Raw genomic sequence first — 17,691 nt, forward strand, 5'->3', positions numbered from 1 at the left:
TCGAGACAAGATAGTATTTGTGGTGTGCATTTAGTGAGGATCAAAGGGTATAATATTGACAACGGACATACGGGGTAAGTTGGTAAATTAGACCAGAATGGGTTTGGGGAGACCAAGAGTGGTGCGATTGCTATTCAACACCATCTTCCTTGGGTTTCTCCTTTTCGCTGGGAGTGCCCATGAAGGAGGAATCGTCGGAGGAAAAGGATGAGGTGCGCACGCCCTCTCGGATTTGGGCCTGCGTCAAGGGAGACAGACCACGAGTGGCGGCTTTGGACGCCTTCTTCTTTCGTGATTGCTGGATGTGTTGTTCCGTGCTGGGACTTGTGCTTCCGCGGCGGGGACGGCCACTGACGGACGACCTGGACGGGGGTCGGTCGTCCGTGTCCACGGGGGTAGTGCTGCGTGATGGTGTGCGAGAGTGGGATTCGGAGCGTGGTCCACCGCGTCGAGCGGGCGACTTGGGTTCAAGAACGTGCTTGGAGATACTGGACGAATGGTGATGATGATGGGAACGATGTTGGATCTTGTCAGCATCGCCGGGTCGGCTGATCGTTGCGGCAGCGACTCGTCGGCGTTGCGACGCCTTCCAACTCAATCCGAACCACCAGAACCAGCCGCCGTCCTGCTGGGCGAGCTGACGCTCCCTTTGGCGCAGCTTCTGGCGCAGCTGAGCACGACGATCATTCTCCTTATCCCAGAAATCGCTGCGGTATTCATCCCAATTCTCGCGGAACTCGGGTGAGAATGACTTCGGCAGTAGAAGAAGTCGAATGTAGTCACCTCCTGGGCTGAGGTCTTCCTGTATGAGACCGGATTCCGTGTCGTGGTTGTAGTACTGCTGGTAGTGCTGCCGACTACCACGTCTCTCGGACGCAGGGCGCTCGACGTAGTGGAAATCGCCCACGGGGGACGGGAAAAAGGGTGCAGAGAATGGGAAGAGGAAAGAGAGGTAGGAGAAAAGTTCCTGCCACCAGGGACCTCGGATGACCACGATCTTGGTGTTCATGGTGCGGAGGCCGCGGTTGGCTACGGCGAGCCAGCGCCGCGGCCAACGAACTCCACGCTCCCATTGCCCTGTTCCCCAGACCAGGAGCGCAGTGACCACGCCGCCCATCAGGGCGACCTTCTCTCCCATCTCGACTACCCAATAGACCGAGCCTCCGACACCGCGGCCATCTTCGCGCGGGCGGAGAAAGAGCGCGTAGGCAAAGTAGGCGATCCAAGCGGCAAGCAAGAGCAGGAAGAACGTATTTTGTCGGCGGCGTTCCCGGAGAGCTAGGTACTGAGCTCGCAGGGAGCTCTCGAGAATGAGTAAATTGAGGTATATCTGGGGTGGGGAAGAGGGGAGGGTCGACAGTGGATCGGGCGTTGACGACCGTGGCGGGGAAGAGGCATCGCTAGAAGGAGCATGAGAGTGAAATGCAGGCGCCAATGATTCCGAGGAGGATGTCGCAGATGATGCAAGACGATTATTGGGTGCTGGAGAGCCTTTGACCAGCTGGTCTAGGCTTGCTGAAGCCATGGTGAGCTCGGAAGTGAAGGCCGGAGAAGAGGAGAGGATCGAGACAGGCCAGGGAGATCGGGTTTCGTTCTGGACGGAAAAGTAAGAAGAGGGAGCGAGAATTAAGCTCGGAGGCTCAGATCAGATCGCAGGAGAAATTCAAAAAACACGGAGGTGGATTTTGGCCTTTGCGGCCCAGCGCTATCTCATCGCATGGAAAGGGAAGAGGTTCGAGGAGGACAGGAAAGGCATGGAGAAACAGAGAGGGAGAGGGAGAGACAAGAAAGAGAATAGTGAAGCATCGTCATCCATTCCATCGGCCAACACTTGGTTGAGGCTCCACTTCCGCTGGTCTTGCGTTCCACCTTTTCTCAACTTTCGTCCCTTTTTTGAATCCTCTGCCTCTCTTTTCTGGGTGCTTTCTTTGAACGTCAGGGTCTTTTAATTGTGCAGGTTAGGAAGTCCTCGCTCACTTTTGGTGCCATTTGGTCCTCATCTTCAGCGTCATCAACATCGGTTGCCTATTGCTTAACTCCATTTCGGGCCGGGGTTAACGGTCTTTGGCGTTGCCTCAACCGTTTCTCGTTTGTTCCACTACTGACCTGTTTCTTACTCCCTCCACAGCGCCCCCCTAAAAGAGAAGTTAATCTATTTTCCTCTCGCTGTCTTATAAATCTCTCTTTTTCTCCGTTGCAACTGAGAGTGACAGAGCTTTTTTCTCTGTCACTCCGTCTTTCCTGGCCGACAAGGTGTCGATCGCGCGAGTCCCTTCGCTTTCTTTTCAGGTCCCAGTCTCACGTTCCTGGACCTCGTTGGAAAGCGCTCGATACATCTCCTCTTCTCCTCGACCGACCGATTCTAGACGCTCGTCGTCTACATCTACGATGGCATCCGAGTCACTCAACTCGCCTGGCGGCGAGTTTCGCGGCCGCAGCCAGGAACCCGTGGCTTCTCGCCGGGAGAGTACGCCACATGCAGCTCGCGGAGCCAGCGCAACTCCTGCCCCCTTGGCCTGGTTTCCCCTAGGCTACAGGGAAGGCTTCAGTCAATGGGTACGTTTCTGAAACTGAGGAACCAAGTCAGTGTCGCATGGGTGACTGAGACGGGTGTTTTCTTCCAGTGGGCGTCTTTACCCGCCGCCACAGCCGAACACAGAGTTCTTTCCCACCTCCCTTATCTCCAGCATCAACCCCCAACCCATCTCCAGACCGGCAAAACGAGCAATGCTTCCGGCGGGACAGGCAGTCTACAGTCCGCCGATCAAACCCAACAGGGCGAGGTATCAGCCAGTTCTACCAATGACCCGTACGGCCCCCGAATGTGGCGCTCCAGCATGGTGGAGTTGAGCGGGAAGAATCGGGCTCTCAACGAGTTCTCAGTCGAGAGGATTGGTGAAGAAGCAGACCAACATCTGGTCATGCTTCATGGCTATGGTGCTGGTCTGGGGTTCTTTTATAAAAACTTCGAGCCGCTTAGTCGCCTGAAAGGGTGGCAACTCCATGCGCTGGACCTCCTGGGCATGGGCCGCAGTACGCGACCGCCCTTCCGCATCAAAGCCAAGGAGCGTGAGCAGGCTATCAAAGAAGCAGAGGCATGGTTTGTGGATGCACTGGAAGAGTGGCGAGTCAAGCGCAATATTGACCGTTTCACGCTACTTGGTCATAGTTTGGGAGGCTACATGGCCGTGGCCTACGCTCTCAAATACCCGGGGCGACTCAACAAGCTTATCCTAGCTTCCCCCGTGGGAATCCCTGAGGATCCGTATGCCGTGCGGGCAGAGATGCCAGCGCCGAACGAGTCAAGCATGGCGAATGAGCTCACCCAGAACCAGCGCAATATCGCCGAATCTGCATCTTCGGTTCCCCCAAGTGAGCTTCAAAAAGGCGATAATAACATTCTACTAAGGGGCACCCCTACAGACGGTGGCGCTTCCCAGGATCGGCCGCCCCGGCGCATGGTCCCCAAGTGGTTCGCTTATCTTTGGGATGCCAACATCTCTCCCTTCAGCTTGGTGCGATGGGCAGGACCGCTCGGTCCGCGCCTGGTCTCCGGGTGGACATCCCGGCGCTTCTCCCATCTCCCGGCAGAGGAGGCCAAATCTTTGCACGACTATTCGTATTCGATCTTCAGCATGCGCGGCAGCGGCGAGTATGCTCTATCGTACATCCTCGCCCCGGGCGCATTCGCCCGCAGTCCGCTAATCCGACGCATCGAGGGCGTCGGTCGTCAATACATTCAGCAAAACCCGTCCCCCGCATCTTCTGTCCTCGAGTCTGCGAAAGCCGCAGCCGCAGCCACTACCTCGCAATCTACTCATGAATCTTCCTCCGCCAACTCTGTCCCCTCCCAGCCCCCATCAACGACACCGAAGCGCGAAAATGGTCTCCCCATCGTCTTCATGTATGGTGACCATGACTGGATGGATGTGAAGGGTGGAATAGCCGCGAAGGCTAAGCTCGATCAAGAGAAGGAGCGTATCCTGCAGAACGCGACGGTAGAGGAACGCGAAGCGGACAATGGCTCAGCCAAGGTGGTCATTATCAAGAGGTCCGGCCATCATATCTATCTGGACGGATGGGAAGAATTCAACCGGATCGTACTGGCTGAGATGGAGGAGGTGGCTCAGAAGGAGAGAGCCAATCGCGCGTCATAGAGCACTGTATCTTTCATGCAGTCTAGCCTGCCTAATTTTCTATCTGTTCAAAGGGGTGTTTACGATGCGTTGGGTTCTAATAGCGGGTTTGGTTCAATATCATTGTTGTGGAGTATATGATGGGTTCGTTTCTTCGAAGATCGAGTGATGTCACGAAGGCATCTGTTGATTATGAACTACGTGAGATGTACATACCTTAACGGTAGAAATAGAGATGTGATGAAAAAAGCAAGTATACTAGTGAGTATGAATTATTTGTGGGTCATGACTGGTATATTCCTATGATGATGTAAACTTAGTCTGTCAGATTCATCCAAAGCAATGATAATTTCTTAGATGGATGATAAGATTATCCAGACATATCCCCTGCAACTAATGCCATCGAATGAGCGTAATCATGCCAAATCAAACTACAACGCCCGCTCCGTCCCCGACGACGCCTTGGTCAATTTCACCCCACTATTCGGCCCCGACATACTCCTCCGACGATATCTCACGCCAGCGGGGTAATGCACCATAGACTTGACCGAGGAGGGTCTAGGCGATCGTCGTTCTTCACCCGGTGTGGTTGACCCGCTCGTGCTGGACCTGCTACCGGGTCGGAAGGAAAAGTATCCCCCAGAGCCGTCGGTAGGGCTCGATACCCGAGGAATCGATACGCCGGGAAACTTCTCGTTGGGTGAGGGTGTGCAGAAGAGCGTGTTTGTATTATTCTGTTGTTGTGATAGGGGTGGTGAGATAGCCCTACCTTGTAGATAATCTAGACCGTCGTGAGGACCGGCGTCCGGCAGTGAAGATTTAGGGGACAGGCTAGTGGATAGTAACGAGGTGGTTGCTGAGCGATGATGATGACGAGGACTGCGAGTGATGTTGTTACTACTACCACCGGGTGGAGGGCTGGCTGAGGCCATTCGCCGGTGTCTCCAGGGGAGGGATTCGAGGGGTTCGCTGTTGTTGATGTTGCTGTTGCTTCGGGTGGATAGTAGAGGCTGAGAGGGGAGTTCTAGTCGTTCGTTAATTGATAGCCATGCTCTTTCGTCGCATTCGTTGGAGGTGAAATTTGGTGAGGGGGAGGCGGTATCTGAGAGGAGATGATGGGTTGGGTATCTTGCTGTCGTGGTGGCGGTGGTTGCTGCTGCTGCTACTGTTGGCGGTGCGGTGGTCGCACAGCGCCAGCCACCTAGGCCTTCGAAGTCGCGGCCTTCGTCGCCACTGATGAGGGTTAGGAGGGCAGAGGGTGCGGAGTGGCGTGGGGGCGTGTTCCTTGGGGGTTCATCCTTGCGATAGATTGGAGCAGTGGTGGTGTCTTGGGAGGTTGAGGAGGTAGAGGTTGTAGTGGTCAGACTGTTTGTTCGGCGGGGGAGACTGTAACCTGGACGGTATGTTGCGAGGGCAGTGAGAAGCCCATCGTTGAAGCTGTGGTCGACGGAGCGACGCTTGGGTGTCGTGGAGGCTGCTGGGGTGGTGGGTTCAGATGCGGAGAAGTTGAGAAGGGAGGTGTTGGCGGCTGTTGGGATGACGAAGTAATTTGTGATAATGGCAAGGCATAACTCGATATAGATGACAGAGAAGCGGAGGAGGAGAAATATGATGGAAAAGACGGTGGTGAAGCACGCCAACAGGGCGAGAGGTAATGAGAAAAGAGTAAGGAGGGGGAGAGTCACGAAGGCGGAGACGGAGGACATGAAGATGAGAGGAGCGAGGCAGCTATAGAGTGGGTTATAGGGGAGGAAAGGAGGATGCCGAATACATGGAAGTATCTACTGTCTTAACAGATATATAGGAAGCAAGTGGCATAATCCTAGTATGAAGGAATAGCCTGCAGTGTCCATGCAGGGAATACAAACCATGATTGCATCTCCAGATCCAAAATGCGGAGAAGCATGAACAATCCAGAAGCATGTGATATTGTGATGCTCAATGCCCGTTGTCTGCCCCAGGCACCATTACACCGCGTATCGTGTGCGTATCGGCGGGCTTTTCTTTACGTCACAGCTTAGCTCTCCATTCATCATCCATCTTTTGTCAATCAACACATCCCCAAGCTACCTCTGAGCTATCATCTTTTTCTCTTCGACAAGTCTTGCGCCTCGGCTTTCTAATCATCTCCTTTTCACATGCACCATGTCTCAAACTGATCAGAATGATGCATTTCCTTGGCACTTGGGGGTGTTCGACGCCCATTGCCATCCCACTGACACCATGTCATCCATTGCGGAAATCCCCCAGATGAAAGTATCGACATTAACAGTCATGTCCACTCGCGGGGAGGACCAGGACTTGGTGCTTCAGACCGCTACGTCCTTGACCCAGGGTCAGGAGTCCGCCCAAGGTTCGGCAACAGGGCCTGTGCTACCGTGCTTTGGCTGGCACCCATGGTTCTCACATCAAATTATCGACGATGCGACTGGTTCGCCCAAGTCTGATGGAAATACCTCACCAATTGAGCTGAAGAAGCTGCATTATAAGAAGGTCCTCACCCCAGAGCCGGATGATGACTTCATTCTGTCGTTACCTGATCCAAAGCCGCTGTCGCAGTTGCTGTCGGAATCTCGAGCACGGCTGCTGGCGTATCCTCGTTCTCTTGTGGGTGAGGTTGGCCTTGATCGTGCTTTTAGGCTTCCCAAAGCGTGGACCGACGAGGACAAAGAAACTCGGGATGAGCGAATGACCCCCGGGTCGCGCGAAGGTAGGCAGCTCTCGCCATATAGAGTTCAGTTGGCGCATCAAAAAGCCGTCTTGGAAGCTCAGCTGCGTCTAGCTGGAGAGCTTCAGCGGCCAGTTTCCGTGCATAGCGTTCAAGCTCATGGAGCGGTCTTTGACCTTTTCAAGGCCCTCTGGTCCGGCCATGAGCGGAAGAACGCCTCACGGCGGGAGAGACGCCGACGATATAGCGTTGCAGATGCGCATGCAGAGAGTGACGCCGAGGATGAACAAAAGCAACAGGAACCTGCAGAGCCAGAAGAAAAGTCTCTCCCATTCCCTCCACGGATCTGCATGCATTCGTACTCCGGGCCGGTGGAGCCACTGAAGCAGTTTCTGCATCGATCCAATCCATCAGACGTCTACTTCTCCTTCTCCTCTGTGATAAACTTCAGCGGACCTTCGTCACAGAAGGTCATTGACGTTATCAAGGCTTTGCCTGACGATAGGGTGCTCATTGAGAGCGATCTACATACGGCTGGGCAGCAGATGGATGACTTGCTTGAGGAAATTGCTCGGCAGATCTGCAATATCCGCGGGTGGGATTTACATCAAGGCGTTCAGCAGCTCGCTGATAACTGGAAGAGGTTCGTTTTTGGATGATAACTTTGAACGTGGGACATAAGGCATGTGGAAATCCATTTGCTTTGGGCCAGCATACGTACAAATTTGCATTACAGACGGAATTGCATTGTGCGAGCTAGTTGAAGGTATGGAAGCCACGCAACCTCCGAGCTCGATGGTGTTGAACTGTCACGCTAACACACCGAATTAGCAAGCGTCTAAATCCAAACTATATTGGATACACCAGTTTCTTAAGATACTTTTGGGCACCCATACAAATCCGCCTCTCAAGTCAATGGAAGACCGACAATCGCTGTTTTAGAGACCAACACGCAAGAAAGGGGAAAAAAGAGGAACATGATAGAAGAGCCATCAATGTAGCCCTCCTAATGTACGTGAATATTTGTATTATGCACTACCTGGCTGTGGTGTCACACTTTCGTACACAACCGTGATGTTATCTGTACGACGGATGTGCCCCATATAATGGCTCTCGTCCCCGTGATCGTCAACTGTCTGCAAGATGCTATCCTGGCTGCCAACGTCTGCGATCATCATTTTGCCTTTGTTTTTCTGCTTGCTGCTCCACTTGTTGGAGTCGGGCAGTTGGGTACTGCTCTCTTTGTACTGATATCCGCTGGTACTTCTCAGGCTGCGCTTTCCGAGAATTATCTCAAGAAGCGGTTGTAACGTGGGAATACATGAGGCTAGGATCACGACGTTTGATTCGATACTGTCAGAGTTGTCAGTATCCGAGGTCTCCACACAATAACAGCTTCGTGCCACAGAGTAACACATGATGGCTTACCTTGTCCAGATCACAAGGTCAGCAGTGGCATCTGTTATCGTGTCAACGGGCCTTCGCTCGTACTTTCGGTGTTTCATCAGAAACAACTCACATGTCGTATCGCTGAGATCCGCAAGGCGCGGTAGCTGCATGCACTTTATGATCGCCATTGCACAAGCGCTGCATCCTTGTTTGTTAGCGAATTTTGACGGCGATGAGCTCCTTCAGTCCTTGCTTACACCGCACTCAGCCCCAATGCTGCACACAATGCCAATCGTTTCCGCAGCGACATATGGAGCTTTAGCAAAATGACTGTCGGATAAATTGCCAAATACAGATCCGTAAAGGCAGATACGGCTACCACTGTTTAAGCTTGACTTATCTTTCCGTCCAACTATGGTCGCACCTACCTCCATTGAAGATGGCATAGTCCACAAGGATCCATGAGCTCCGGCAACTTGCGCCCTTGGACAGCAGGGACGTGTCCCAGAGAGCTCTCGCTGGATTGCACATGGTAAAGAGCACCAATATGCAGATGCACGACACCAATGCCACGAGCCCCGTCAACCCCCACAGGATCGCGCGTTGTATCGTTGTTGGATTCAGAAAACGGCTCAGCAGGGCTGCCACAGCTAGTTTGGGCAAGGCAAAGGAGATGATGCCTAAGGCGAAGTTGATATAGTTGACTAGCAGAACAAGTTCTAGTCTATCTGCTATGACGACTGCGTGTTTTCCGTATCCTAGAGCGACGTCAACCGTGGTTACCACCGAATATGATATGCTAAAAAACTAAAGGCCGTTAGAATTCACGCCAAAAAGGGAATTTGTGGCTGTCAGACCTGGAAGATAATATGACTGACTTACCATTGACGCTGCGATCAACCAGTCATCTGCACCTGGGTTGCGCAAGACTTTAATTCGGATGAAGAGTCTGGCTGCCACAGCTAGAATTGCAAGACTGGTCATGGCCCAGAAAACGGCCAAGATTCGAGGGCCCTTAGTCTGGTGGGCATACTCTGGAGATATAGCGGCCATCGCTTCGTATCCAACACCCACGGTCGTGCGTGGGCATGAAGAAGTCGAATGACACCAACATCAGACGTTTCGACGTGGATATGATTCCAGCAAGAAGTGTTCAAATGGCTTCTCAGACTACCCAGATATTCTACTAAGGGGCTAAGGTACAGTTCTTTCATCGTACTCTAACATAATTTGCTTCTCCTCTAGTGTCAATTAGTTCACTGGCTGTGCAACAGAATCCCTGTCTCTTCCAGGGGCCGGTTACGAACCACCTCATACATGAGAATCCACTCTAGAGTGTCGCGGAGAGTCTCTTGTTCTCTGATCTTTAGATTATTCTCGTTCTAGTCTCTAAAGTCGAGGTCTCCAGATCCAGAGCGAAGTAGATTTATCGATACGCCAACCGGAGATTATATTCGATCTACTACTACCTGAGACACAAAAGACTGCACTATTGAGATTGTCCAATGAACAACCAAGCGAACAAGCCAATAGTGACACAGGGGACGTACGTAGCACTTCTTTTATCTTTGAATTTAAGAATGTGGCATCACTTTCGGACTAGACCCGGGCCTTGATCATTAGTATTATCGGCTGGAATAATAACGCGCCCGACATTCCAGGGTTCCAGGCTCTGTTCGTTATGGAGCGAGCAGGGGACGGTGATTGCTAGAGTGAGATTAGCGGGTTGAACGCTACTACCCCATACTTGAGCCCGTTCAAGGAAAGCAAAGAGCACATGAAGTGAACAGATCCCAATATTAACCGAGCTTCTTGGCCTTCCACATTTCCGACTTCCGACTGAGCTTCTGCCTGGAGCCCGGTTCCACCAGCGACAGCGCCGGCGGCACGCACCAACTGACACCGTTCTATCCTTAGCGTATAGTGCTATGCCTAGTGAGTTGCGCTGCTTTCTTTGTTCTTTTAGGCGCTACTGCCCGCAAATTAGATTAATAACAGAAATTGCAGCTAATATGTGATTACTTCAGCTGATCGGTGATCTTTGGGGGTTGCAAACCCTCCTCGGGATAGACGTTCAAACGAGTGAACGACAGCATCCGTGTGCAAGTTTGAAAGCGCCCCCAAACACGGAGTACATGTGGCTGGATATCACTCTCCCTACAGCAGCATTTAAGGCTGAACAACAAGAATCGATGGAATTGCTTGTCTGGCCTAGACGATCCACCATGTTCTTGGCACCGCAGAGTTCCCCAATGCCAAGTACACCGTTGCTATAAGGTCGTACCATGGTGCTTATATTCAACCATTTCCTAACCGATAATGAGACACCCATCGGATGCCCAATTAATAGACTAGTGGCACAGGGCAGCCCAAAAGTACGATGCAGGCGCTGGCCTATCAATGTCAATGGCGCGAAAGTGCGGTGTCATGCGCTATGCGAGTATCCCTGCAAAAGAGCAGTTTTGTTTGAACGGTCATAACTAGTCAATAATTACAATCAACCCTTGTCCATCTCAGGGGCACCTCTGCTTCTTTGATGCTCATGAGCAGCACTGGAACAGACAAAATTCACTATGCCCTCTGAGACCATGGCGAAAGTATAAACACTGCTCATTTCCGCTGATGCCGGCTACTTCTGCCTCTTGGGAAAAAGATACTTGGCGCCTGCTACCAAAGATAGTATATTATTTCCATGATACGGCGCAGCACTGGCACTTTCTTAGAGGGCGCTAATTGCGCTTGGTGTGAAGCCGTCGGGGCCGGTCTCCATCTCATGAGCGAACTCCGTCTACATTTGATCCGCGACTAATCATTATACTATCTCCGTAGACCTTTCTAAGTGAAAGTGCTAAACTAAGAAGCTACGCCATCGAGTCTCGAACTCCCGCCAGAAATCGGCGAAAGGACTAATCCACTGTTATATTGCGGCTGCTACCTCACTCGTGGGTACCCTAAAAAGAGATTCTCCGTTCTCTATCACCTTGTCTAGTTTCCCACGGTGCAAGCTAACCACTAGCTCTGTAGGCCCTGTCAGTATTTTGCCAGATACTCTAGCAAAACGGGGCCTGTGTTTAGTAGTCTGCGATTCTGCGGCCTTGCTGGTCCATTGATATGAACTTTCATTATCTGCTGGGGGTCATTAAAGTAACTGACCAGGGCCTTTACTAGCCCTCTCCAAGAAGTGGAGTTGATCCAGCGAGGCATCGCCGTTACATCAGCGACCCTACTGCAGGTCGCCAGAGTGGGCAGCCTAAGAATGAACCAAATGGCCAGTGGAGGTGACAGTAGCAGGCTGGTCTCCTTAAATTAGCTTCTCAGTGGGCACGGAAGACGATAGAGGCTAACTACTCCGTTCTAAGCATTAGAAAGAAGGTATTATAGTGCAATCTATATTGTAGTGCTCCGGAAGCGCGCATGGGAGAAGAGAAGCCTATATGGGCTGCTCATTGCGTCCAGCCGCCGACCCATATTAAGTAGAAGGCGCCATCCAGACAAACATCTCATTTTCTCTACATTAGCCCCAGTAACTCACTCACGAAGCATAACCAGAATAACTACGGAATGACTTATACAAACGGCTCAACGGTTGTTGAGCATTATACTAATGGGGATCAAACCAATGGGGTTCATACTAATGGCCACCACTCAAACGGCGTCCAATCCAACGGCCATGGGCCTCCCAAGTCGGATGTGAGCGTGGACACGATTGCCATTTCCCCAAATGCGCCAGACGCTGTTCCAGCTCTAATCGACCAGATTGCGTCCCACAAATCTATCTCTCTGGAGAATTCAGAGGAAAGACTCAGGCTGCGAGACGCTGCGAGATCCTTGGCTAATGCGCTGGAGACCCCGCGAGAGGCGATTGTCAGACAATGCTGGACTACAGTAAGTACTGTCTGTTTCTTAGGTGCTTGAGAATGACTTGCGACGTGACTCGTATTCTAGTTAGTATCTAACGGAATGGATTCTGCTGCAGGCTACCCTACACGCTGCTATTGAAACGGCTCTAGCTATGGGTGTGTTCAATGAGTTATCTCGTAACAAACCAAAATCTGTCACAGAGCTTGCAGCAATTACACAGACTGATCCGGTCTTGTTGTGTAAGTACTTGTTTATTTGCGATTACAGCATGTGATGCTCAGGATGGGTTGTGTTTTACTTACGCTTCCCAGCGCGCATCATGAAGCACTTGGCGTCTATGAATGTGATCACTGAAGCTGGACCGGACGAGTACATCGCAACGAATCTCTCGATCACACTCAGTGTGGAGCGATATGGAGATGCTTTCCCCGCCCTGTGAGTGATATTCAGGGTGCCAATGAAGAGGCTACTAACAGTCTTTTTTTAATCCCAGGTCAGGTTGGTTATACCCAGGTATCTACGCTATCCCTACCTTCCTCAAAGAGACCGGTTTCCGCAACCCAACCGATCCCACCAAGTCACCATTCCAGCTGGGACAGCGTGTCGACGAACATTTCTTCGAATGCGTGCAAAAGAACCCTACCCTCAACAAACAGTTCGGCAACCACATGTCGGCGTACCATCAGGGACGACCTAGCTGGATGGACAAGGGCTTCTACCCAGTCTGGGAGCGGTTGGTTGAGGGCATTGAGTTGAGCGAGAAGGATGTTTTCTTGGTTGATGTGGGGGGTAGCACCGGACATGATGTTTCAGAATTCCGTCGCAAGTGGCCAGAAGTGCCTGGACGGCTTGTGGTGCAGGATCTACCTCAGGTTATAGAAACTGTGAGGGACTTACATGGCTCCATTACCCCAATGGCGCATAATTTCTTTACGGAGCAGCCGGTGAAAGGTATGACTCGAAACAGTTACTCTAATGATTCGAGGTCTGAGCTGACACGACTCAGGCGCACGCGTCTACTACATGCATTCGGTCCTACATGACTGGCCTGACGATGTGTGCGGGCAGATCCTGTCCAACCTTATCCCAGCCATGAGGCCGGGGTGCAGTAAACTGCTAATCAACGAGTATGTTGTCCCCAGTCTCGACGCGCACTTCGAGACGACTAGCCTTGACATGATCATGATGTCAATTGCCTCGGGGGAACGGACGGAGAAACACTGGACTACGTTGATTGAATCTGCGGGGCTGAAGGTGGTCAAGATCTGGACGGTGCAAAAGGGAGTGGAAAGCTTGATAGAGTGCGAATTGGCGTGATTCCTATGTGCCCCGAGGACGACTTCTCTGAGATGCAAGAGAATTTAATATTAGTACTATGACTCCGGTTAGCGGTACAATTTTGTCAACTAGTTTATCTTGAGGATGTATGCTGATAAGGAATTTGACCAACCGTCCAGTGGGAAAGAAAGGAATGAACGATAACGTTAGGCGGGCTGATAACGGAGCTGACGCCAGGGTGGATCCCAGAGTGGATAAGTGCACGGAGGAAGAAAGACACCGGCGGTCACACAAATGCAGGGCAGGAGAATGTTAGACTAGCTAGCTAGCTATGCTGTGAAAGTACCATGGGCAGAAGGGATAGCATTCAAGCAGCGGGCAATGACAGGCTTCCAGAAGGCGAGGAGAAGAAGCATCGAAGGTCTGCCAAATTCAATGGAATTCATCAGCACCCCCCGCCACGTGACTCCCCCAGACCCGCCCTGATTGTGCCCCACCCGATTGCCCATTATCGACCAATCACAGTCCTGCCGAGCAAAGCAATTCGAGTTTCCCGCCTTTTCTCCTCTTCCAGTCTGCATTTCTCCTCCTCCTTCTCCCTCTTCTTCTGTCCGTCTTCTTCATTCTCCTCTCCAATCGTCCTGTTCGTGGGTAGATCATGTCCTGATCTGACCTTATGCTCTCTCCCTCAAATCACTCGGATAAGGGATGACGAATTAGCGTGTCTCCGGACCCTTGAATCTGTGTCGATGTTTCGGCTATGACCTCCGCAGCGCATAGCAGTCATTCACCCACCGGGAATGGGGTGACTAAGCGCAAGTCAGGTACGTTCTGCAATGTCTATCATGGACTGTGCATATCTCTGCCATTCTTCTGGTCCTAATGAAAGGTTCCTATTCTAGGCTCCGCGGCCTGTGTTCATTGCCATCGGCGCAAAGTCCGATGCGATGCCCGTATCGTCGGCCTTCCATGCTCCAATTGCCGTTCCGCGGGAAAGACGGACTGTCGGATTCACGAAAAGAAGAAGCGCCTGGCTGTGCGATCAATCCTCGACCCCGTTCCGATTCGCTGTCGACCACCTCCGGCTTCTTCTGAGCCTACACACAGACACTCTTTACCTCTCACGGCGACAACCCCACCTGACGCTTTCACCACCACCTTTCGCGGCCTCCAACCGGAAGTAACAACGCCTGTCGCTCCTCCCACCTCAAGTCTCCATAACCTTCATCAAACGCTTAATCATAATGTTAATCATCACCACCCTCCCCATAATGGCGCAGGCTCGACGGCAGAGTCCCCCGCATATAACCGTCCCCCAGGCCAGGATGCCTCGGCCGAATCAGACTCCCATGCGGATTTGGAGAAACGACTAGTGAAGCTCATTGATGAGGAAGAATCGGGCAGTAGGGAGATTCGACGGGGCGTGCGAGCTATATATGTGGGCCATGAGCTGTCGAATATGTCTTTCTTGATCCGTCAACAACGCGACAAGGATGACGATGTCTATCACTTTGCAGGCAATGAGATTCCGCGACGACAGTTAAGGACCGGACATGATCAGCTTCTCATGGATGCTCTCACTTTGCCTGAACCAGCCCTAGCGGATGAGCTGGTGCAGGCCTATTTTGATCATGTCAATCCGGGGTATCCCATCATTGACGAGGACCTGTTCATGGCGCAGTATCGGAATCGAGACCCCGCGGATCCACCCCCGATATTGTTGCTACAAGCGATTCTGCTGGTGGGAGCCCATATCACTCGTCCCAAAGCGGAGCGCGATGCCCTCAAGGACATCTTCTTCCGTCGTGCCAAGTGGCTCTTTGATTCCCGCATTGAGCGTAATCGCGATATCCTGGTGCAAGCTGCTCTACTTCTTACTTGGCACTCAGATGGTGCCGATGATGATGTCGCAGCGAATGCACACTACTGGGTGGGTGTAGCTGCCAGGATCGCTACTGGCCTTGGTATGCACCGAAACCCGGTCTCCAGCCGATTTGTTTCCCGTGATCGCCGAATGTGGAGGAGGCTATGGTACATCATAGTGCAATTCGACGTTATGGTATCACTTTCGTATGGTCGTCCGCAGGCAATGTAAGCAAATAAAAGCCCTCTTCCTCTCCTTTCCAATTGGCTGCTGACTTTCTACACAGTAATCTCGAAGACTCCGATGTGTCTCCATTGACAATCTCCGACTTTGAAGGCTGCGGACCTCGTGTCCAATCCGACTACGTGATCCATTTTTCTGAGCTCTCAGTGATGATCTCGTACATCGTTCGAAGCCGCTTCGGACTACGAGTGAGCGCAGAGCGTCGCAAAGCTGTCCTCCTCGAAGCCGACGAAGCCCTCGCCAATTGGTCTCTGAAGTTGCCTGATAAACTACGTCTCCGGGCATCCGACATGGACCCCTGGTCCGCCATGCTCCATCTCACCTACAACAACTTCCTGATCCTCCTCCATCGCCCACACCCCCGAGCATCCGCCTACTCAGACGACTACGGCCCGCACGACGCCGAAATCTGCAGCGCAGCTGCAGGAGTCATCACCTCCATTTTCGAAGAGCTCCGCCTAAACGACCGCCTCAAGTTCCTCTGGTACTCCGGCGTCCACACTCTCTTCACAGCCATGATCCAAGTCCGAGTCGAACTCCGCTTCTCCAATCCCGTCCTCGCAATCAACGCCCTCCGCCGCTTCGACTCGGCCTCCTACTCCCTCCGCGAACTAGCAAGCTACTGGTTCCACGCCAACACCATCCTCCGCCTCTTCGAAGACTCCAGACGACTCCAAGAAGACCTCCGAATGGCCACCAGCGAACGACCTTCCCGCCGCTTCAGCAATCCTCAAGACCAACTCAAACCCACTTTACATTCCTCAACCACCACACCCACAACCACAACCGCAGCAATGCAAACAACGCGAACCCCCATCCCAACCCCCGCAGACCGCCCCCTCACCTTCGACGTCCCCACCCCAGACTCCTCCACAAACCACCTTCCAACAAGCCCACACCACAACCACAACCACCCTCAACCTCAGCCCCAACAACAACAACAACCTCATCATCACTTAGACGCCTGGATCCCCCCGCCCCCACCATCCGCCACCATGACCCCCATCGTCGACGCCATCGATGCCGACGCGCCCCGCGAGTCCCTTGACTGGCGCCAACTCTTCTCCTTCACGGATCTGGACCAGCCCGTTCTGCCTATGGCCATGGAGGGACTGCCAGAATTGGAGGATGAATGGCGTCAGATCTACTGGCAGGAGACTCCGATGTCGGATCTTCTTCTAGATGGGGGGTGGATGCACGGATAGAGAGATATTCCATGGTGTGTGTGTGTGCGTGTGTGATTGGCTTTTTCTGTTGATTTAGCGAGTTTACCTTCATCTTCATCTCGTGGTATCTTTTTTTTGTGGTTGGTTAGATTTGGCATTCTTTTTCTTTAATTTATTATGACGATGAGACTACGATGATGACATTTTGTGGTTTTGTTTCTTTCTCCTCTTTTTTTTTCTATCGTCCTATTGTTTATATGATCTTTCTAAGTACGTAATTAGGGGCGTTCGCGTTACACAGCGTACGCCGTTCATGAACTGCTGTCTGTCGTACAGGATATATCTAGTGGTAACCTAAGACTTGTTTCCTTAGAAATGCAACCACGTGATTCTCTGTCAGGGACAGTGAAGTCCAATCCGTGTTCTATTTGTCAGGTCCTGTCTTCCTCCTTCTGAACAGTATCCCATACTCTGCATAAATAATGACACAAGACACAAATAATAGATACTCAACTCAGACAATAATTACATGTAACTGGCCCAAGCAAAGGGGTTGGATGCCCCCTTTCTCTGGTCACCATAACGCGTGCAGATAAATATTGTACTCGTAAGCATGAGAGTATATGGGCAACCTCTCTTGGTTGACTTGACGTTGAGAGGTTGCTTTGGTTATATGAAGGTGACTGAGGCGCCAAGTGGGCCTGGCAGGTCGGCTGGTGCTCCAGCCGATTATAGAAGAGAAGATGGAGAATCAGAAGCAAAAACCAAACCAAAACAGTAAAAAAAAAAAGTATCTCTCGGCTCCGTTATTCCTGTCGTATTGCTCGATTCATGTTCGTCCCGTTAAATATCCCGTAAGTAACCCATCGTATCGTACCGCGTAATTAGGATTGCTGTACAGGGAGTAACATCCGGAAACGTCCGTCGCTTGGGCCTGTGATCCCAGCCGCTGTCATGCTGGAGACGAGGGGCATCCAGCCTCTGCAGGTGTGAAGGAGGCTGATGTTCGAGTCTCTGCTTATTTGATTCCGAAGAAACCCTTGCTGTAGGATAGTCGTCAAGTCCAGCGGATGATTCTCCCGCACA

General features: G+C 52.0%; 7 protein-coding genes across 7 annotated transcripts; 4 read left to right on the top strand and 3 right to left on the bottom strand.

The window, feature by feature from the left end:
- Nucleotides 1-104: 104 nt before the first annotated feature.
- ASPBRDRAFT_478363 (Spo7-like protein) lies at nt 105-1,640 on the bottom strand. Its single transcript, XM_067625958.1, has one exon. It carries the CDS (start codon nt 1,523-1,525, stop codon nt 131-133), a length of 1,395 nt encoding a protein of 464 aa, XP_067482407.1. The 5' UTR covers nt 1,526-1,640; the 3' UTR covers nt 105-130.
- Nucleotides 1,641-2,388: 748 nt separating this feature from the next.
- ASPBRDRAFT_193825 (putative alpha/beta hydrolase) lies at nt 2,389-4,157 on the top strand (the record flags this gene model as incomplete). Its single annotated transcript, XM_067620678.1, has 2 exons — nt 2,389-2,556; nt 2,625-4,157. 2 exons carry the CDS (start codon nt 2,389-2,391, stop codon nt 4,155-4,157), a joined length of 1,701 nt encoding a protein of 566 aa, XP_067482408.1.
- Nucleotides 4,158-4,378: 221 nt separating this feature from the next.
- On the bottom strand, nt 4,379-6,003 carry ASPBRDRAFT_40427 (uncharacterized protein). Its single transcript, XM_067624353.1, has one exon. The coding sequence runs from the start codon at nt 5,840-5,842 to the stop codon at nt 4,568-4,570; it is 1,275 nt and encodes a 424-aa protein (XP_067482409.1). The 5' UTR covers nt 5,843-6,003; the 3' UTR covers nt 4,379-4,567.
- A 169-nt stretch (nt 6,004-6,172) lies between these two features.
- On the top strand, nt 6,173-7,744 carry ASPBRDRAFT_478415 (TatD family hydrolase). The gene is made up of 2 exons (XM_067625960.1): nt 6,173-7,570; nt 7,636-7,744. The coding sequence occupies exon 1, from the start codon at nt 6,282-6,284 to the stop codon at nt 7,461-7,463; it is 1,182 nt and encodes a 393-aa protein (XP_067482410.1). The 5' UTR covers nt 6,173-6,281; the 3' UTR covers nt 7,464-7,570; nt 7,636-7,744.
- Nucleotides 7,745-7,832: 88 nt separating this feature from the next.
- On the bottom strand, nt 7,833-9,246 carry ASPBRDRAFT_53113 (uncharacterized protein; the record flags this gene model as incomplete). Its single annotated transcript, XM_067627006.1, has 7 exons — nt 7,833-8,157; nt 8,233-8,263; nt 8,324-8,433; nt 8,458-8,568; nt 8,622-8,711; nt 8,771-9,000; nt 9,076-9,246. The coding sequence occupies 7 exons, from the start codon at nt 9,244-9,246 to the stop codon at nt 7,833-7,835; spliced, it is 1,068 nt and encodes a 355-aa protein (XP_067482411.1).
- Nucleotides 9,247-11,621: 2,375 nt separating this feature from the next.
- On the top strand, nt 11,622-13,807 carry ASPBRDRAFT_40433 (uncharacterized protein). The gene is made up of 5 exons (XM_067624354.1): nt 11,622-12,078; nt 12,170-12,293; nt 12,366-12,489; nt 12,548-13,005; nt 13,061-13,807. The coding sequence occupies exons 1-5, from the start codon at nt 11,755-11,757 to the stop codon at nt 13,369-13,371; spliced, it is 1,341 nt and encodes a 446-aa protein (XP_067482412.1). The 5' UTR covers nt 11,622-11,754; the 3' UTR covers nt 13,372-13,807.
- Nucleotides 13,808-14,092: 285 nt separating this feature from the next.
- Nucleotides 14,093-16,644, top strand: ASPBRDRAFT_119227 (uncharacterized protein; the record flags this gene model as incomplete). The annotated part of the gene is made up of 3 exons (XM_067617234.1): nt 14,093-14,156; nt 14,235-15,423; nt 15,483-16,644. 3 exons carry the CDS (start codon nt 14,093-14,095, stop codon nt 16,642-16,644), a joined length of 2,415 nt encoding a protein of 804 aa, XP_067482413.1.
- Nucleotides 16,645-17,691: the final 1,047 nt, after the last annotated feature.

The sequence above is a fragment of the Aspergillus brasiliensis genome, assembly GCF_001889945.1.
Source record: "Aspergillus brasiliensis CBS 101740 unplaced genomic scaffold ASPBRscaffold_3, whole genome shotgun sequence".
NCBI lineage: Eukaryota > Fungi > Ascomycota > Eurotiomycetes > Eurotiales > Aspergillaceae > Aspergillus > Aspergillus brasiliensis.